This window comes from Schistocerca gregaria, chromosome 9, assembly GCF_023897955.1.
Source record: "Schistocerca gregaria isolate iqSchGreg1 chromosome 9, iqSchGreg1.2, whole genome shotgun sequence".
Classification (NCBI taxonomy): domain Eukaryota; kingdom Metazoa; phylum Arthropoda; class Insecta; order Orthoptera; family Acrididae; genus Schistocerca; species Schistocerca gregaria.
The window spans coordinates 247,462,797-247,480,026 of NC_064928.1; the positions used below are offsets into that span (position 1 = coordinate 247,462,797).

Sequence of the window (17,230 nt, forward strand, 5' to 3'; positions counted from 1 at the left end):
CTGTAGCTCGGGTTGAAATTCGTATGAATTTAAGAGCAGTACAACGAAATATAGTAACTGACGAACTGCTATTAATGAAACAGTAATCTTCCACCGTCACTGTTTGTAGAACCAAGACAATATATGAGTTCGCTGAAATGTTTATTTTTCTTTTACCGACGGTCAGTTCAATACACTGCCACGCTATTTTGTCATCGCTGCACATTTAATGTTATTGTTATTGTATCGTAGCAGTCGCCTGTTTCAAATAATATCTGAGAAGTAAATGACAGAGATGTTTATTTTTCTTTTACCGACGATCAGTTTAATACACTGCGACGCTATTTTGCCATCGGTGCACATTTAATGTTATTGTTATTGTAACGTAGCCTGCTTCAAATAACATCTGAGACGTAAATGACACAGAGATTCTACGAAACAGTTTATCCGCCTAATGTTAAATAGTTTCTTTGAAGAGCACCTCTAAATACTCAGTTGTAGTTACGCATATGAACTGTTAGAAATTTCGGCAATAGACATCTTTGGCATTACAGACTTTAAATCTTTTGTTGTGCGTTTCCGCTGCGAGAGTTTGCAAAACTCTCCCTACAGACGACATAGAGCTTCATCTTCCTGCACTCTCAGCCAGTCTGCAGTTCATAGGTTAGTTGGGTGTGTATAAAATATTTTTTTAAACTTTTTCATGCGTTAATATTAATTTTGAAATCATTTTGTAAGGTCATTGTTACTTTATTAACTCGAAATGAGTAAATAATACTAACATATAAAACAGTCGGCCGATTCTTCCCTCTAAGGCAATTTTGGTGATGTCAGTATATCTGCACGAATGTATCTATCACTAATCAGTACGTACATTTATATTCATCTCTTGAAAACGGCGATAGAGGGCAAAATCAGCTGAAGTACAAATGTGGACTTTGATAAATAATTAGAGCATCAAAAGCGAACAATCTTCTTCTTCCTCTTCACTTTTTGGGGTAGGCTTACAATCTGTTCCGTGTTAATCGAAAGTGTCTATTCCTTATGTTGTTTCCATTTTTATATGCTCGCTCTATTTTCCATTTGTGAAGTGTAAATTAGTTCTCGTATAATACTGTATTATATTTGGTCTCTCAGGGTAGTTCCTTAAAAATTGCGTTTCAGGTGACTATGTTCTTTTTTCGTCTCTCTTTTCAATATACAATAACTTTATTTTTCATCAAGTGGAAGTCGACCTTTCGACAAACTTACGCTATTTTGGAAGAAAGTAAGACAGTTTGACTGGTAGTAGCACACAGTTCAGTAGCTCTGACAAAAAACACTTCTTTTCTTGAGAACTTGTAGCTAGACTGGAGGAATTAAGTCACTGTGTAAGGAATATCGTATATAAGTTATTATTGGTGAATATGCATTTCGTGTGTCTAAGAATACTTAATTAGGACCTACTGGTTCGTATAATGGCAATAGGTTTGTGCTATTGGCTCTAGCGTTTCAAGCACAGATGTAATAATGTTCAGTCTCTTCATTCATAAAGTACTTAAAATAGTCGGTGATTAAATTTCAGTGGTTAACATTCTTTACATATGAAGGAGATGGTAATGAAAACAAGAGTGAAAAAGTTAAAATCTTTTTTTTTTTACATGAACGCGCCGCCATTTGACTGTATTGTTGTTTAATTAATCATGACCAAGGTTCCGGCTTTTCATGCTACTTTCAAGTGATTGAGTTTGTCTCTAACATACACTGAAGGACATAATGTTCGCTTCTCCTGTTAATATATGTTAATGACATACACTGAATCACTTGAAAATGGTATAAAAGGCCGTAAACTAGGAAGTAATTAAATAAACAATAACAACACAGTGAAATGGCGGTGTGGTCATTTAAAAATTATTGTACGAATACTGCTCAGCAACATCAAAAACTGTTTAAGTGAAAAACTGCAAATTACTCACAAGAAAACACAAGTTCATGATGCAAACCATCCTTCTTATCACAGTACTATAAGAGGTGCTGTAACAGAACACTGGAGTTTGAGCTCCCATAATATCGTAGCAGTGAACCGTTACTTTGTCGCCTCTTTCTCCTCTGTATTTTTTTGACAGTTTGTATGTGCTGGACAGGGAGTCACTCCGCTCTGCACTTACACACCAAGAATTTCTTGAAAACGCTGTCATGTCATTTTGTGACCAAGGGATTTCACACATCTCTGTAAGCGTCATCCACTCCATGGCCGATGGTGAAAAATACTGTCTGTAGGAAATGAAACCCTCACAACCGCTTCCACCACAGTTACATTGTGGACTTTGTCGAGCTCGTCAATTCTTTAGCGAAGAATGCACAGAGACGGTTTTTTGATGTTGCACGAGGGTCCACATTTTAGCAGTTGTAATGCTTCTAATTATCCTAATGGAAGCGCGCCGTTAATAACGCGGGAGCCTTTTCATTAAGGTAATTATGGGCAGTATTTTCTTTAATCGCTAACAAAACAAGAGCACGTTTATGCAGCCTGATTTCTTTAATGTGCTCTCTCTGAAAGCGTCGGCGGATGTTGTCGAAGTAGAGCAGGCTGTGAGATTCAGTGGAGAGGGGAAGGCGGGGGGGGGGGGGGGGGGGAGTCTGGAACTGGAGAACTTTTTCTTGATGATATTAAGATGGGAAAGAAATAACGAGCAGAATCGGCTAATTAAATACAAATTAATACGAAACTGTGTCGTCGCGACTTCTGTGAGAGTGTGGTAAACAATATTGCTGAAAAAAGAGAAGCTGCTAACGTACGAGGTGCATTGAAGTTATAACACCTCCGATTGTTTTTATCAGGACTGGAAACAGATAGAAACAGGTGATTTGATTTTAAAATACGCGTGCGGTCGTCGTGAAAACGTGACAGAGATGGCAGCACTGTACGGTATACACAACTCTAGCGGTAGCGGCGAGAATGAGAACTGTTTTTTTTATATTTAAAATGGCGGAAAGCGTCCTCCAGATGAATCCCACAAATGCTTAGGATGGCCACAAAGCTGCGCGCATGGCACGTTGCCAGGAAATGCTTAGGCGTGATGACGGCGTGAATGAGACTTCCTTTCCATCTGTTGGGACAATGGAGGAGAGACGGGCGAGATTTTCCAGTGGTCCAGCCAGGCTCCTAAGAAAGCGCTCTTAGCGGCTGAGGAACCAAGGCGTCAACGCCGTAAAAAATTTGTACGGCTTGTAACACAAACGGGGGTGGGGGACCCTTTAAATTGGTTGTCGTTTCGACTTTTCTAGACCATGCACCCTGTCCACACCACATACCTGATAATCCCGCGGCGGTCGCACCGGTCTGCTCCACAGTGCTGCTGGCTTGCCTGAAATTCTCTATCTAAACGTGGAAGCGGGTTTAGAGGAGGCACTCAACGTTGAAACACAACACTGTTCGACGTCTGCTATGAACAACTATATTCTGAAACGAGTACAGTAATATCGCAGGTTGTACTGTTTACGTTCTAATTCATAAGTGTTCATCCCAATTACTGTATGATTACCAGTCCACAATATCACTCAGACGATCGTACGCGTAACCGACACGACGCGGGTGATTGTTGATGATGCGGTAGCCGAATGACCGAACGAAAGTTCTTACGCTCGTCACGCATACAGACATCCGGTAACAGCCCTCCTTGTCACTAGTAATGATGTATCACTGTCCGCAAAGTTATTTTTTCAGTTCTCGCGTAACCGTCGCGGCGCGGCTGATTGTTGATGATGCGGAAACGCGATGATCGAACGCACCTCCTCATGCTCGCTACAAGTCATTGGCACTTAGGTGCTCTCTTTTGAGCTAACTGACTCACATCAGCTCACTATGGGAGGCCGAACACGGCGCGGATGATTGTTCTGTACGGTACCACACGCAACGAGAGCATACCCAAATACGTTATCAGCAGTACTGCTCGTTTTTAAATTACTTCTTGACGCGCCTCCCTCTGAATCATTTACTTATTTTATCACTTTACTGTAATAGCACTTGCAGCAACACTTCAATTTCCATACTAACAGTGCCTCTCACGTGCAGAGCTACACACTACACAACATGACAGTTCCGTGTCCCGCGCTCGACTCAGTACAGAGGCGGCTGCCCGCAGAGATGCTCCGCAACCAAGCCAGCAGTATTACAGTACGCTTACGGGCTGCAGGGACATCAGTCGAGAATTGACTAGTTTCACAGTTTTAGTCCGAAGTACGTAAAATCCCTCGTAGCCTAAAATAAGAACATTAACACAATTTCCATTTTCGATATTGTTCCACAAAGACAAAAAGACATAGGGAATTATTCATGTTTGCGGAACGATTTCGACCTGTCGCTAATTTCCGTTCGATGTTTTCTATGACACGTTACAATATACGTACTGCCTTCACTTAACAGTGCGTAGCGATGTCAGATTAAACACACATCAGCCGTCTGGTTTCCAACCTTATTTTATTTTCCGATCAGTTTCAACGGTTTACTACACATCTTCAGGCCCTTGACCCACTCGATAGTTATCAAAACGAGGGTCAGCAATACTGGTATTAGTTAAGAGTTCCGACGATGATCGTTGAGGTGATCGCCATAACAAAAATTTACTAATACCAGTGTTCCTGGCCCGTGTATTGATCACAACCGAGGTACAATCTTCCTAAAAGTCGGTCAGGCGTCTGAAGAAGCCGTAGTAAAACGCTGAAACTGTTTGACAAATCAAATAAGATTAGAAACTAGACGGCTGGAACTTGTTTTATTTGACAGCCTATATCGAACTGCCGAGTCCCGAAATGACAAAAGTCATAGAATACCGATATGTACGTATTCAGATGGTGATAGTATCGCGTACACAAGGTGTACGAGGGCAGTACATTGGTGGAGCTGTCATTTGTACTCAGGTGATTCATGTGAAAAGGTTTACGACGTGATTATGGCTGTGCAACGAGAATCAGCAGACTTTGAACGTGGAGTGGTAGCTGCAGCTAGACGCATGGGACATTCCATTTCCGAAATCGTTAGGGAATCCAATATTCCGAGATGCACAGTGTGAAAAGTGTGTTGAGACTACGAAATTTCAGACATTACCTCTCCCCACGGACAACACACTGGCCGACGGCTTTCACGTAACTACCGACAGCAGCGGCGTTTGCGGGAAGTTGTCGGTGCTAACAGACAAGCAATACTGCGTGAAATAACCGCAGAAACCAGTGTGTAACTTAGGACAAACGTATCCGTTGAAACAGAGCTGCTAAATATGGTGTTTATGGTCTATGGTAACAGACGACCGACGCGAGTGCCTTTGCTAACAGCACGACATCCCCTGTAGAGCCTGTCCTGGGCTCGTGACCGTATCAGTTGGACCCTAAACGACTGGAAAACCGTGGCCTGATCAGATGAATCCCGATTTTAGTTAGTTGGTAAGAGCTAATGATGGCAGGGTTCGAATATGCCACTGCCACCACGAAACCATGTACCTAAGTTGTCAACAAGGCACTCTGCAAGTTGGTGGTGGCTCATTAATGGTGTGGACTGTGTTTATAAGGACAAGGTCCTCTGGCCCAAATGAACTGGTCAGTGACTTCAGATGGCTATGTTTGGCTACTTGCAGACCATTCGTGGATTTAATGTTCCCAAGTAACGATGGAACTTTAATGGATGACAGTGCACCATGTCACAGAGCTACAATTCTTCGCGGTTGGTTTGTAGAACACTTTGGACAGTTGCAGCCAATTATTTGTCCACGCAGATCGCCCGACACGAATACGATCGAACATTTATGGGACAGAGCCAAGAGTTCAGTTGGTGCACAAAATCTCGCACCTGCAGCACTTCCTCAACCGTGGACGGCTGTAGTGGCAGCGTGGCTCAGTATTTCTGCAGGGGACTTGCAACGTCCTCTTGAGTCCACGCGACGTCGTGTGGCCGCACTAGGTGTGTCGAAAGAAAGTCCGACACCATCTTAAGAGAGTGTCGCGTGACTTATCACCTCGGTGCATAAACATGCTACCTTGCAAGTATCACGTTCAAGAGCTCGTGTAGAAATTAAATTCTGCCAAGTTCAATATAGGAATAATATCCATTGTCCCTGGCAATGAAATGCAAAGACTTGTTTACTTTGCTTACTGCCGTAGCATGACGTCATATTTCGCAGCAACTTCCTGTATGCCCCAAGAATATTCTCAGGTTAGAAACGAGCGGTCAGACTTATGTTCGGTGTCAGTTCGCCAACTTCGTATAAACCGTCGTTCAAGTGTCTCGGAATTCCACCGCTGCTATTCCTCTACACATATTCCTTCATGGAATTTGTTAACAATACACACTCATTCGGGAGACGCTGCAACATTCCTCCATAGGACACTGTACGAAAAAACGCTTTGGACTTTAATAATGCTCCCGTAAGCATTGTGGAGAAAAATGTGCGGCGTTCAGCAGGTCTCGTTTTCAATATGATTTCAGCAAAATTGAAAATATCGAGTAGTAAAGTCCAAGTATTCAAATCAGAGTTGAAAGGTAGTTGTCGTCCTTTTCCCTGTAACCTTTCGCTGACTTCGTATCCTCCACCATCACCATTATATTGCGCCTGGCTGGGTCCGCTCAGAACATCCTCTGCGCCTGCCGCCACGGTTCCCTCTCCTCTCTGTCCCACTCTTGTCCTGCTCCTCCAGACAGTCCTTCACTGCAACGATCTGTCTGTCTTTCTGTCTTCTTCTAGTACTCTTGCCTCCTATTGCCATTTCGTGAGCCTGTCTCGGTATCCTGGCAGTTTCACTCTTTCAAGATGTCCATACCATCCTATAATGTCGTCCTTTCCGTGGTCTCTACATGGGCTTCACTTTCACTGTTTGTCCCACCATCTCGTTCGTTTCCTGTCCATTCCACACCTACATGTGTAATGCGCAAGACACCTTATGGTGCGTGGTGAGGAGTACATTGCCAACAGTGTCACTTCCCAATTTTTCTGTTCCAGTCGCGAATGTCTCGCGGGAAGAAAGATTCCTGGTAAGCCTCTCCGTTGGCTCGAGTCTCTCAGATTTTATCTTCGTGGTATTTTCCCGGGATATACGAAGAACAAAGCAGTGTATACGTCGGCTGTTTTAGGAACGCCTCTCTTACAACTTCTGCCACTGGAGTTAGCCGAAAAGCTGCCTTGCAGCTTTCGCACTTACTAAATCAACCAGTAACGAAACATACCACTCTTTCTTGAATCTTCTCTGTTTCCTCTATTAATCCGAGACTGACGACCAATATCCAATGACTGGACAAAAGAGTGCTTTGTAAGCTACTTTCTTTGTTGATGAGTTACATTTGCTGTAGGGTGTTCCACTGAATCTCTGTCCGGCATTTGCCTTACCAGCGATTGGTTTTATGTGGTCGTTCCACTACAGATCGCTCCGTATGAACACTCCTAGATATTTTCTCGTAGATATTTTATGTAAGCAGCTCCTTCCAGTGTTTGTTCTGCAGTCGTGTAACCATATAATAAATGATCTTCTTGTCTATGTATTAGCAATACGTTACATTTGCCTATGTTGAGGGTCAGTTGCCAAGCCTGTATCCTCTGCAGGTCTTCGTACATTTCGATACAATTACGTTGCGTTTTCTCTGTATTCGACAGCATCGTCCACTGAAAGTCTCATGGAACTACCTACGTCACCTACTAGGTAATTTATAAATTCTGTGAAAAGTAATGGGGCGAACGGCCTTTCCGCAGTGGTAACACCGGTAGATCACCGAAGTTAAGCGCTGTCGGGCTGGGCTTGCCCTTGGATGGGTGACCGTCCGGTCTGCCGAGCGCTGTTGCCAAGCGGGGTGCACTCAGGCCTTGTGAGGAAAACTGAGGAGCTACTTGATCGGGAAGTAGCGGCTCCGGCCTCGGCAACTGACACACGGCCGGGAGAGCGGTGTGCTCACCACATGCCCCTCCGTATCCGCATCCAATGACGCCTGTGGGCTAAGGATGACACGGCGGCCAGTCGGTTCCTCTGGGCCTTCGTGGCCTGTGCGGGAGGAGTTTACTTTTTTTTAGTGAAAAATAATGGATCTGTAACATTCGCTTGTGGATTGTGAAACCATCGAAGGTACTCTTACGTTTCAAGATTTCTGTAACGATTGTAAGGCACTAAGGGAATCGGATCATATGAGAAACCGTTTGTCCTGTATTAGCCGCATCTGCTCCAGTACCGCCATCATCGCTTCGAAAACGGTGTACTCGTCAGGAAGGCGAATACATGCGTCACATGGTCAGGGAACGCTACAGAGCAGCCAAGGGAATTCCTTTCTTTGGAGCCGTCAGTGTAAACTACTGTGAAACCGTGATGCAAATCTAAAATGTTAAAAAACACAGATTGGAATGTAAAATCTGGCGTACTGTTTTTCTTAAAATTAGTCAAGTCTGAAATCAGTCTGGGTGCCTGGAGGAGCCGAGGTGGAAACCTGCTCCAGCCTCAACGTAAAGTATTAAGACCGGTCTCGTCCACCTATATATGGCAATCCATTGCGCGAATCCCGTAGAACCTGTACCCAGCTGAGAAATTGGCCCAGGCGATACATGACCACCAGTACTTGCTCCAACGGCGGGGTAAGCTGGTGTCATTCTGCTGGGCGCCAGGTCATGTAGGAATACGGGGAAGTAAACGGGCCGATCAGGCTGCCAAGGAGGGGTGCAGAGGACTGGACGTGCCACAGTGTCCTGTTCCCTGGCAGGCCGTCTTTTCCGCAGTACACAGGAGGTGCAGGCAGTTGTGGGGCGAAGACAGGCTGGCGGTGGCGGCCAGTAAGCTATGGCTGGCGAAGTCAGCTACCCCACCGTGGCGTTCCTCCTGCCACTTGCTGAGGCGGGATGGAGCGACCATCACACGTGTTGGGCTTGGGCACTGACCTCTCACACATAGCTTTTTAGTACGGCGAGAGGATCCCCCGTTTAGTGATGCTTGTGGCGTGCACATATCTGTCCGGCATATTTTAATGGAGTGCAGTTTATCTCGTGATGCATGGGCAGAGCAAATATCGGTGGGGATTTCCTCTCTATTTTATCTGATGGCGAGTATGACTAATGTTTTAAAGTTTTGTAGTCTGTCTGCACTCTGGCCTCAGCTTTTAGGCTGGAGGTTTTAGTGTGCTGCAGAGTGGCTGGCTCTTTCTTCTTTTTATTCTTGCGCTCAGCCGGCCACATCCATCTCCTATATTGTTTTAGCTCCTTACACCACTTTCATCCTGTGTAGTTAGTGTTTTAGTGCTGACACAGTACTTCGTTCCGTGCTTCTGTGCGGGTACGCACACAGTTTTCCAATTTCTGTTACTTTTTTTTAGGCGCTGTTTTATACCACTGCTTAGTGTATTTTACCGATATTCATCTCAAACTGTTTCGCGAGTGCGCTGAAGACAGTGGTGTCGCGTGCTCATACCAACATATCCATCCATCAGTCCATCATGAAGACTTCTCTCCGTTGAGAATGACGTGCTGTGTTCTGTTTGCTGGAACCTCTTCGATCCAGTCAGACAGCCGCTCTGACGTTCAGTACGCGCGTATTGTGTTCATTGGACGGCAGTGCGGAACCGTATCGAACGACTTGCGGAAGTCAAGGAACCCAGCATCAGCCCTGCGGCCTGTATCTCCTGCTTTCTAGATCTCGTGGGTGAACGGGGCGAGCTGGCCTGGGTTTGATACGATTATTGTTTCCGGGAGCCGTTGTGGTTCAACAAAGAATATTTTCGGTCTCCAGGAAGGTACATGAGTATAAAACACAATGCAGAATACTACAACAGACCAACATCAGAGATACAGGCCTATAGTTTTGTTAGGCGTTTAGTCTTCTCATCTGCTTTCCACTTTTCCGATCCATGCATGTGCATTGGAACATAACATGCTCGATGTAACACTTGTTTTGTATTTGGTGGTTCCTCCTTGCTCCATACCCGGTTTCTTAGCTACTGCCTGAATCCCTTTCAGTTATACCCTTATTTTTCTTCCACTTTGTTCAATTCTTCTTCTGAATTACTTTACATTTTACACTTTCCCTCAATTACATGCTTACGGTGCTACCCTCACCTTAATCGCCATTGTCACCATGTAACGTTGATGCATTAAGTTGTACTGAAAGCGGTGCTGATATTAAAGACAATAAAAGCGGGTTACGAGCTGTGAGCAATCTGGAGAAGTTAACCTTGCATTACTGAGCAACTCTTTCACCAGGTATTCAGTCTAGCTTACCAAAGTCCCAACCAGACTAACATTAATTATAATCTTTTAATAGTCATCTTACGACAACCGGTGATATACATACAAAAAGAGAATTTAAATAAAAAGAAAGAAATCAGTTTATATCTGGACACTTATTTTAACATTGATGATTGTTCCGTTAACATTTCAGCATATTAAACTTGATTCATAACTAAACTGGTGCCTTATTTAGGATTGTGAAAATGTGAGTTTGTAATCTTACGGAACACATCAAATATGGAGCCAAGATTGGGAGACTGCATAGAACACTACATTCATAAAATAACACACGAAGGACGTTGAAGCATATGCAAGAGGAAATTAACGACAACCAACCGATTCAATTTTCACCCAAAGAAGTTAAAGTCGTAGCGCAATCCTGTCCTTCATGAAATTAGCACACACTGGTATACTAAATTCATACTAACTCTCTGTGAAATCTTCCCAAAAAGAATAGCTGAGGGCTACTTTGATGATTACACTACATGCTTCACGTGGTGAACTTGGATTACACAAAGAGTGTAACTCTACAATAATTTCGATAATTAAAATAAATTACATCGAAACACAAATTACAAAAGAAAAACCTGGAACTGATTACTATCGTCTTACTATTAACCTGATGGGTCAAACAATTGTATAAGCACGTGGTACTGGTCTCACAAAGTACACCCCACGTGGGTTGAACGTAAAGAAAAGTTGCTATATTGGAAAAAAAAATGTCAAGACGAGTCGGTATAATGTCACGGACATTCGCATTTAAGACTGATGATCTTAGTTAGAGTTACTGATCAACACGTGGTTCCACTTTACTCATAAAGTAGTGACAAAGCAACTACTGGAAGATACTCTGAACTTCACACTCGAATTACACTGCGTTGCAATTTAAGATAACATTAGATATTTTAGATCTAAACCTGAAATAGAGGTGATTAAATTTTCAGTTAGGCTGAACTTAAGAAATCCATTGTCCTACGGAGTTAGCAGAGACGCGCTTAGCCAGAGATCTTACCACTTCAGACGTTCGCCGCAGACTGCCGTGGGCCCCTACCGAGGGTGCTTCAATGATACAAACGGAAGTGACCAGAGGGGCAGCTAACTATACCAACATGAGAAGGGACGGACTGGACCATACCAGAAATAGAAACCTCTTTGTTTTTGGAAAGCCTAGCTACCTGTTCCGACGTTGGTCCTACTGTTCTCTAGCAGACAGGTTTGTCTGCTACCATCAAACATGCAACTAGAAATACATTTGCTCATTCATCCTTTCACACAGAAGGGAAGGGGGATGACAGTATCTTATTATATACAGTATATAAAAGAAAGCGGATGTAGGTTCCGTATGAGACTGTGTGAGATGAGTTACATATAAACTGTGTTTTAAAGTGCAGTAGTGTGACAGATCGTTCTTGTTTATGTGTAAAAGTAACACGTTCCACTGCTCAGTCTCCTCCCAGATGGAGTCAGAAACGTACAGTAAATTCAGAAGTGGAATGTATGCCGTAAATGACAACAGATTTAAGAAATTAACGTAAAAGGAATCCAACAGAGACCTTTCAACCAATTTACACTTTCTCAACATTTCTAGGGGTTTATTAATTGGGTATTTTGTTTATAAAGTTTCTAATTAGCATGGAGTAATCTGCATATAGACTCGTTCCTTGACCAAGCAACTCTGGGTCTCATGGTCCCACGGAACTTAACACACAAATAAACGGTATGCGTTGTTACTAAAGAGTGGAGAGGTGTGCCAAGAGCTGGGGGACGGTGTGGTCTGCTGCGACAGCCGGGATGAAGCGGCCAGGCAGCCCAGGCGACGTGTGCGCTTGCCCCTCCACCAGCTCGGTCGGCGACGACGCGGAGTTCGAGGCGGCGATGCGCGCCCTGGCGCACGAGGCGCCCTCTCTGGACAGCCCTGAGGCCAGGGTGCGGGTGGCCGAGTGGGCGAGGACGCTGCACCACGTGCCCGACCGCGCCGTCGCCGCAGAGACGCTGCAGTACCTCAGGCTCATGGTAAGCCGGCGCCGTCTGGACAGCCACTGATGGGCAGCGGGCGCGGGAAAGGGGTGCACCTGAGAGCGGTCCTGGCTGCCCAGACACTGCCGGCTTGTGCACTAATCCGAAAAGGCCACGAGTCCAAAGTGAGATTCACAAAAGGATCACGGTTGCTAAACAAAGTGCTGGACCAAGTTGTGGTTTTCGAGACACTCGATTACCCTAGACTTTAGGCCTCTGGTAAGAAGGCTCCATCTAGCCAGACGTCTGTCTGGGCAGCCCTGAGGACAGTGTCGCCAAGTGGATGTGGACTGCGCAGCTGGTGTCGAAGTCCACTGTGGCTACCGAGACCTTCCGGTACATCACGCTCATTGTAAGGTGTCTCCACCAGGATGCACAGCATTGTTTCTTGCACTGCTCCGGATAGCCCTGAATATATCAGTGCATTTGTTTGGGAAAGTTGTCTAAGAATCTGCAGGACAGAACAGTGGGTGCAGGCATTTTGCAGTACCTCAGGTCAGTGATACGATTGCACAGTACCCTTTTAACTCAGTGAAATTATATATAGACGTAAGTACGACACGTTATCACTTTGGAAACTAAGAGCTGTTTCATAACTTAAGGGGGTGAGCACTGGGTAAGATAGATATACACTGCTATTGCAATTAAACAAAGAAATGTACCAAGTCTGCAATATTTAACAAGCAAACTCTGTACAGAATCTGACTGCATCTAAAACTCGTCTACAGAGTAGCGCAGAAGACTTCACAATAAGGCGTCATAGCAGAATGCTGGTCTCACACTTGTTCTATCAGGGACAAGCCACGGAATTTTCTTGGTCAGGGGATGTCTCGCAGGCAGTTTGTATATAGAAGATGATGTCTTGTGTTGCCAGATATAAATCTGTGGAAATGCAAGGGCGGTTGTTTGGACAGAGTGATGTGTTCTTCAGGAGGATGGGAACAGTCTGTCTGGTTGCAAGAGATTTGGCACTACATTTATAAGGGTAAATAGGGTAGGATATGTTGCAGGCGGATTGAAAGTTGGCACATTGTTTCAGGTGTCGACTATTTTCTCATTGTAGACAAGGGTTATAATATGCATAAGATGACATGACCATTGTCAAGTAGGCATGGTCTTATTGTATTTCAAATTGGAAGGGATTAATGGATGCACTATAGTGATATATAGGGAGAAGAAGAAATGTCTCACTTGACAGTCGCCATACAGTTCCTCATTCAAAATTAAGATCGAAGTGTATCTAGCAAAACTTAGTCCCGCCAAAGGATTTAATAGAACTGCGATTTAAAAAACGAGGCGCTGGCAGCACTATAACTGGTGCAGCCTAGCCGAGAACAGGTAGCATGAACTCTGAGCTGTGCCAGAGATGTCCCGTTAGTTCTGCGAGACGAGGCAATGCCGTGGGAAACGGATATGCCCACTTGACGATGTTCGAGTCGCATTTGTACCAAATTTATTTATTTATTATCAGTGAAAGCATCAAATTGTATCCATTTCACACCTTCACAATGCGGTATCTTGTGTATTTATTTCTATCTTTAATTAAGCATTAAAACATAACATGAACTTCTTACCTATGTAAACGACCACTTCGTTTCGTCTACGACACAAGCAAAGCAAATAGAAAATAATAGTGAATACAGTAACATCGTTTGTATCCAATGAGGTGCGTAAAACACAGTAGGTGGGATAGACTAGATCGCACATTATGCTACACACAATAAGTCATTTCTATACGTTTGACGCCCAGGCTTTCTTTGCACAGAGCTGTTATTTCACGTACGAGCACTTTTCACTTTAGGGACACTCAAAGCAATCACCTTGCGTTTACAGAAACCTCGCCACTCGCTGCACCACACTTTGCTGGACCCTGCGCAACACACCTGTATTCGCCACTGCCGAAGCGGAATGAGCGCGACCTGCTACGTCGCGAACATCCACGGATGGTGTACCATCAACTTTTCCCTTAAAGTGTCCCCACAAAAAATTTTGTAGGCTAAGGTAAAGGTAACATGGAAACCAGAACATTGGACCTCCACGACCGATCTGTTTCTGTGGAAATGCTTCATTTAAGTAGTTACGCACGTTCATTCCAAAGTGTGGAGTTGCGCCGTCATGCTGAAACCATAGCTTCCGCCAAACATCACGTGGAACGTTTTCTAACGCGTCAGGCAAAGTGTTACAAAGAAACGTACGATACAGGTATGCATTCAACTTGCCCAGTAATAGCTAACGGCCCAAAAGCACTCCTCCCATGATCCCAAGCCACAGCTTAACGAAAAGAGCATGCCTGAAAGTCGCATGTGGGCTGTCTTCTGACCAATAATGGGTTTTCTGGAGGTTGAAAATATGTTCACGAGTGCAGTTAGATTTATTTATAAAATGTTCGTTGTCTTCCACTTGGTGCAAAAGCCGTTCACGGAACTATACTCGTAGAATGCGATCGCTGGTGTTGAGTTAACGTGTAATAATGCAGGTGCAGTTCATCATGCCACAATTCTATAACCAATCATTGAGGTATCTAGAATAGCCTTGCAATATCATGGGAAGTGATTAGTGAACGGTTTCAAGGATCACCGCTTCTGTTCGTTTAAAAAATCAGAACCTGTGTCCATTACTTGTAGACAAAGATTACGCTTTCCTCAAGGTGTTGCTCCAGGCAACGAAAAACAATGTTATCGGGATGGCGCCTTTGAGGGTACTGTGCAGCATACGCACGAGCAGAAATAGCAGCACAGTTGTGGAGTGAACCCCGCACAAAAAGCATACTGCTGTATTCATCACTTGTGAACTCCAGCCACCCTACAAAGAATTGACAGGACCAGTCACTGTTGTGCTCTGTGCGGTCAGTAGACACATACAGTTTAATGGATTGCATTTTCATGTGATAAGCTATTGTCATGTGACAAAATAATGCCCTGCTCTTGAACAAGAACTATTGAACGGACATCTCAGAAGTGAAAAAGGAACCTCAGAAGGATTCGAGCCATATCTTCATGTTGGATATAGGTTTGATGTCCCAGCAGCCTACTCTCTGAGCTACGGTGGCTAGCATGGTAATGCAGGGTACATTCCGATGCGCTGAGTGATGTGCCAGTGTCGCCAACTTCTTGTTTCCATACACATGTTTTCAAAATGCCCCCATACTGATTTTGCTAGATAAACTACTGTCTTGGTTCTGGATGAGGGATCACTTCCTGACATCCAAATGCGGTATTTTTCTTTCACACGGTATTCTGGGGAATCTGGTACTAAGGAATTCTATGGCTGAAGGAGTGTCGTGTACATAGTTCCGAGTAGTCAGAGCGTACGCAACTTTCCCACTAGAGCGCGCCCCGCTAAGCACAACAGCGCAGGCGCAGCGCTCATCCTTCTCCGTACTACGAGATGGCGCTGTCTTAGAGACAGACCAAATTCTGCTTCCACCGATCTGCATATTAATATGTAACGCAGCCAATGAGATTGCTGCTAACGTAGAACCTTTTCTCCTCGCAGATCACACTCGCGCAGTGATACCTGAACGCTCGAGGTATTATAATGAGTGTACATACCTCCAATTACCAGTCTGCATTAGTCTGTACCAGTCTGCATTTGTCTGTACCAGTCCATAGTCAAGTTTCAGTCTGTGCCTAATAAGATAATCATATTCATGTACATAGCCATGAAGATAAATGTATAGACACTTTGTCAAGTATCACAGATATGTAAGAATAAGATTAACGTACCAAGACCAAAGGAATTTTAGATTGTGAATTGTAAATAGCATCCAGAACCAAGTAAAGTAATTTTTATGCTTGTTATTATTTTAATAAATGTGTGTGAAAATGAATCAAGTTCTGTTTAAAGTTGGTCACCGTCAATCTGCTGCTCTAAGCGTGCAAGTGGCATTTCTATTGTCTGACCTAACGGCAGAAGATAAACACGCCACGATAAGACCACGAGACATATTGCTGACACTCGCCTACTTCGGTAGAGCGACAAGTCAAATAATCTGATGGTGTATGTACCGAAGGTCTTACAGTACACACTCCACAAGGCGATTTAGAAGAAATGTGTAGAAGGAATGTGGAACTTAAGTCGTTGTGCTTACTGAATCCTCTATGTATCTGGATGTCAGCATAGGTGTACGTTAGCTGCTAGAACTTTTCCTGGGGCTTAGAGATCCTTGATGACACCAGTGTGAGTTGGTGGGGCTCGAGGACTTCGGGGTTCTTCAGGATATTAGGGACTGAATAGGAGTAAATATATATGAGGAGGGCAAGGATAAATTTGGAAGGGTGGAGAGAGGAACTGGAAGTAAAGTTGTGAGGGCTGGACACGAATGACACCAGGATAGCTGTTTCGGTAGCAGCATTGCCCGTGAAACACGAGGTTCCAAGCTCAAGTCTCGGTCCAGCACACCATTTTAACATGACAGCCAGTTTCTTAGCAGTGAACAGTTCTCGCAGTAGATGGTAGAGGAAGCAAATATTTGAGGGCTTACTTAAGATACAACAGTTTACGGGGTCAAACACTCAGTTGCTGGACACATTAGTAGCCAGTGGTTGGCCGCCCTGGCAGGTCCGGCACGGCGTGCTGCACGGGCCCTTCCTGCACCCGCCGCCACCCCCGGAGCGTGTGGCGCCCCTGGCCGAGGCGCTGTGCAACGAGTTGGCAGCCCTGGCGGGGCTCCCCCGCGCCGGGCCCATCCGGCCTCTGCTGTCGCACCGAACGCCGGACGGCAGCGCCTACCTGGCGGCGCAGGAGCTGCCCGGCCGAGGGCTCTTCTGCTACCTGGCCGTGTCGCCCGGCGAGTTCAAGAAACTGTAGGCGCTGAAGACGTGTCAGCTGGCCAGAAACACACAGGGGGCAGCCTTTGTTCTCGTGTGTCCATTGTACACTGTTAGCCTGTGCCACTGCATGTTCCGTTTGTCCTGGGGCAAACCGTAGCAATAAATCAAATTCCTTGAAGTAATTCTCGTGGGCTCGTTTCTTTCTTACACATTTTATTTTCTTCTTCAGTTTCATCTTTATTA

General features: G+C 44.7%; 2 protein-coding genes across 3 annotated transcripts in view; both read left to right on the plus strand.

Annotated features, from left to right (window-relative positions):
- Nucleotides 1-17,230, plus strand: part of LOC126292223 (G-protein coupled receptor moody) — a 1,247,805-nt gene that overhangs the window by 835,729 nt on the left and 394,846 nt on the right. The gene's annotated exons all lie outside the window — the stretch shown is intronic.
- Nucleotides 431-17,169, plus strand: LOC126292224 (uncharacterized). The gene is made up of 3 exons (XM_049986096.1): nt 431-642; nt 11,986-12,212; nt 16,776-17,169. Exons 2-3 carry the CDS (start codon nt 11,991-11,993, stop codon nt 17,022-17,024), a joined length of 471 nt encoding a protein of 156 aa, XP_049842053.1. The 5' UTR covers nt 431-642; nt 11,986-11,990; the 3' UTR covers nt 17,025-17,169.

Excerpts from the sequence above, each read along its gene's own strand:
- LOC126292224 (XM_049986096.1), top strand. The coding sequence starts at position 11,991 with ATGAAGCGGCCAGGCAGCCCAGGCGACGTGTGCGCTTGCCCCTCCACC. Across the intron at positions 12,213-16,775 it reads TGCAGTACCTCAGGCTCATG|GTCCGGCACGGCGTGCTGCA; the intron begins GTAAGCCGGCGC and ends CCGCCCTGGCAG.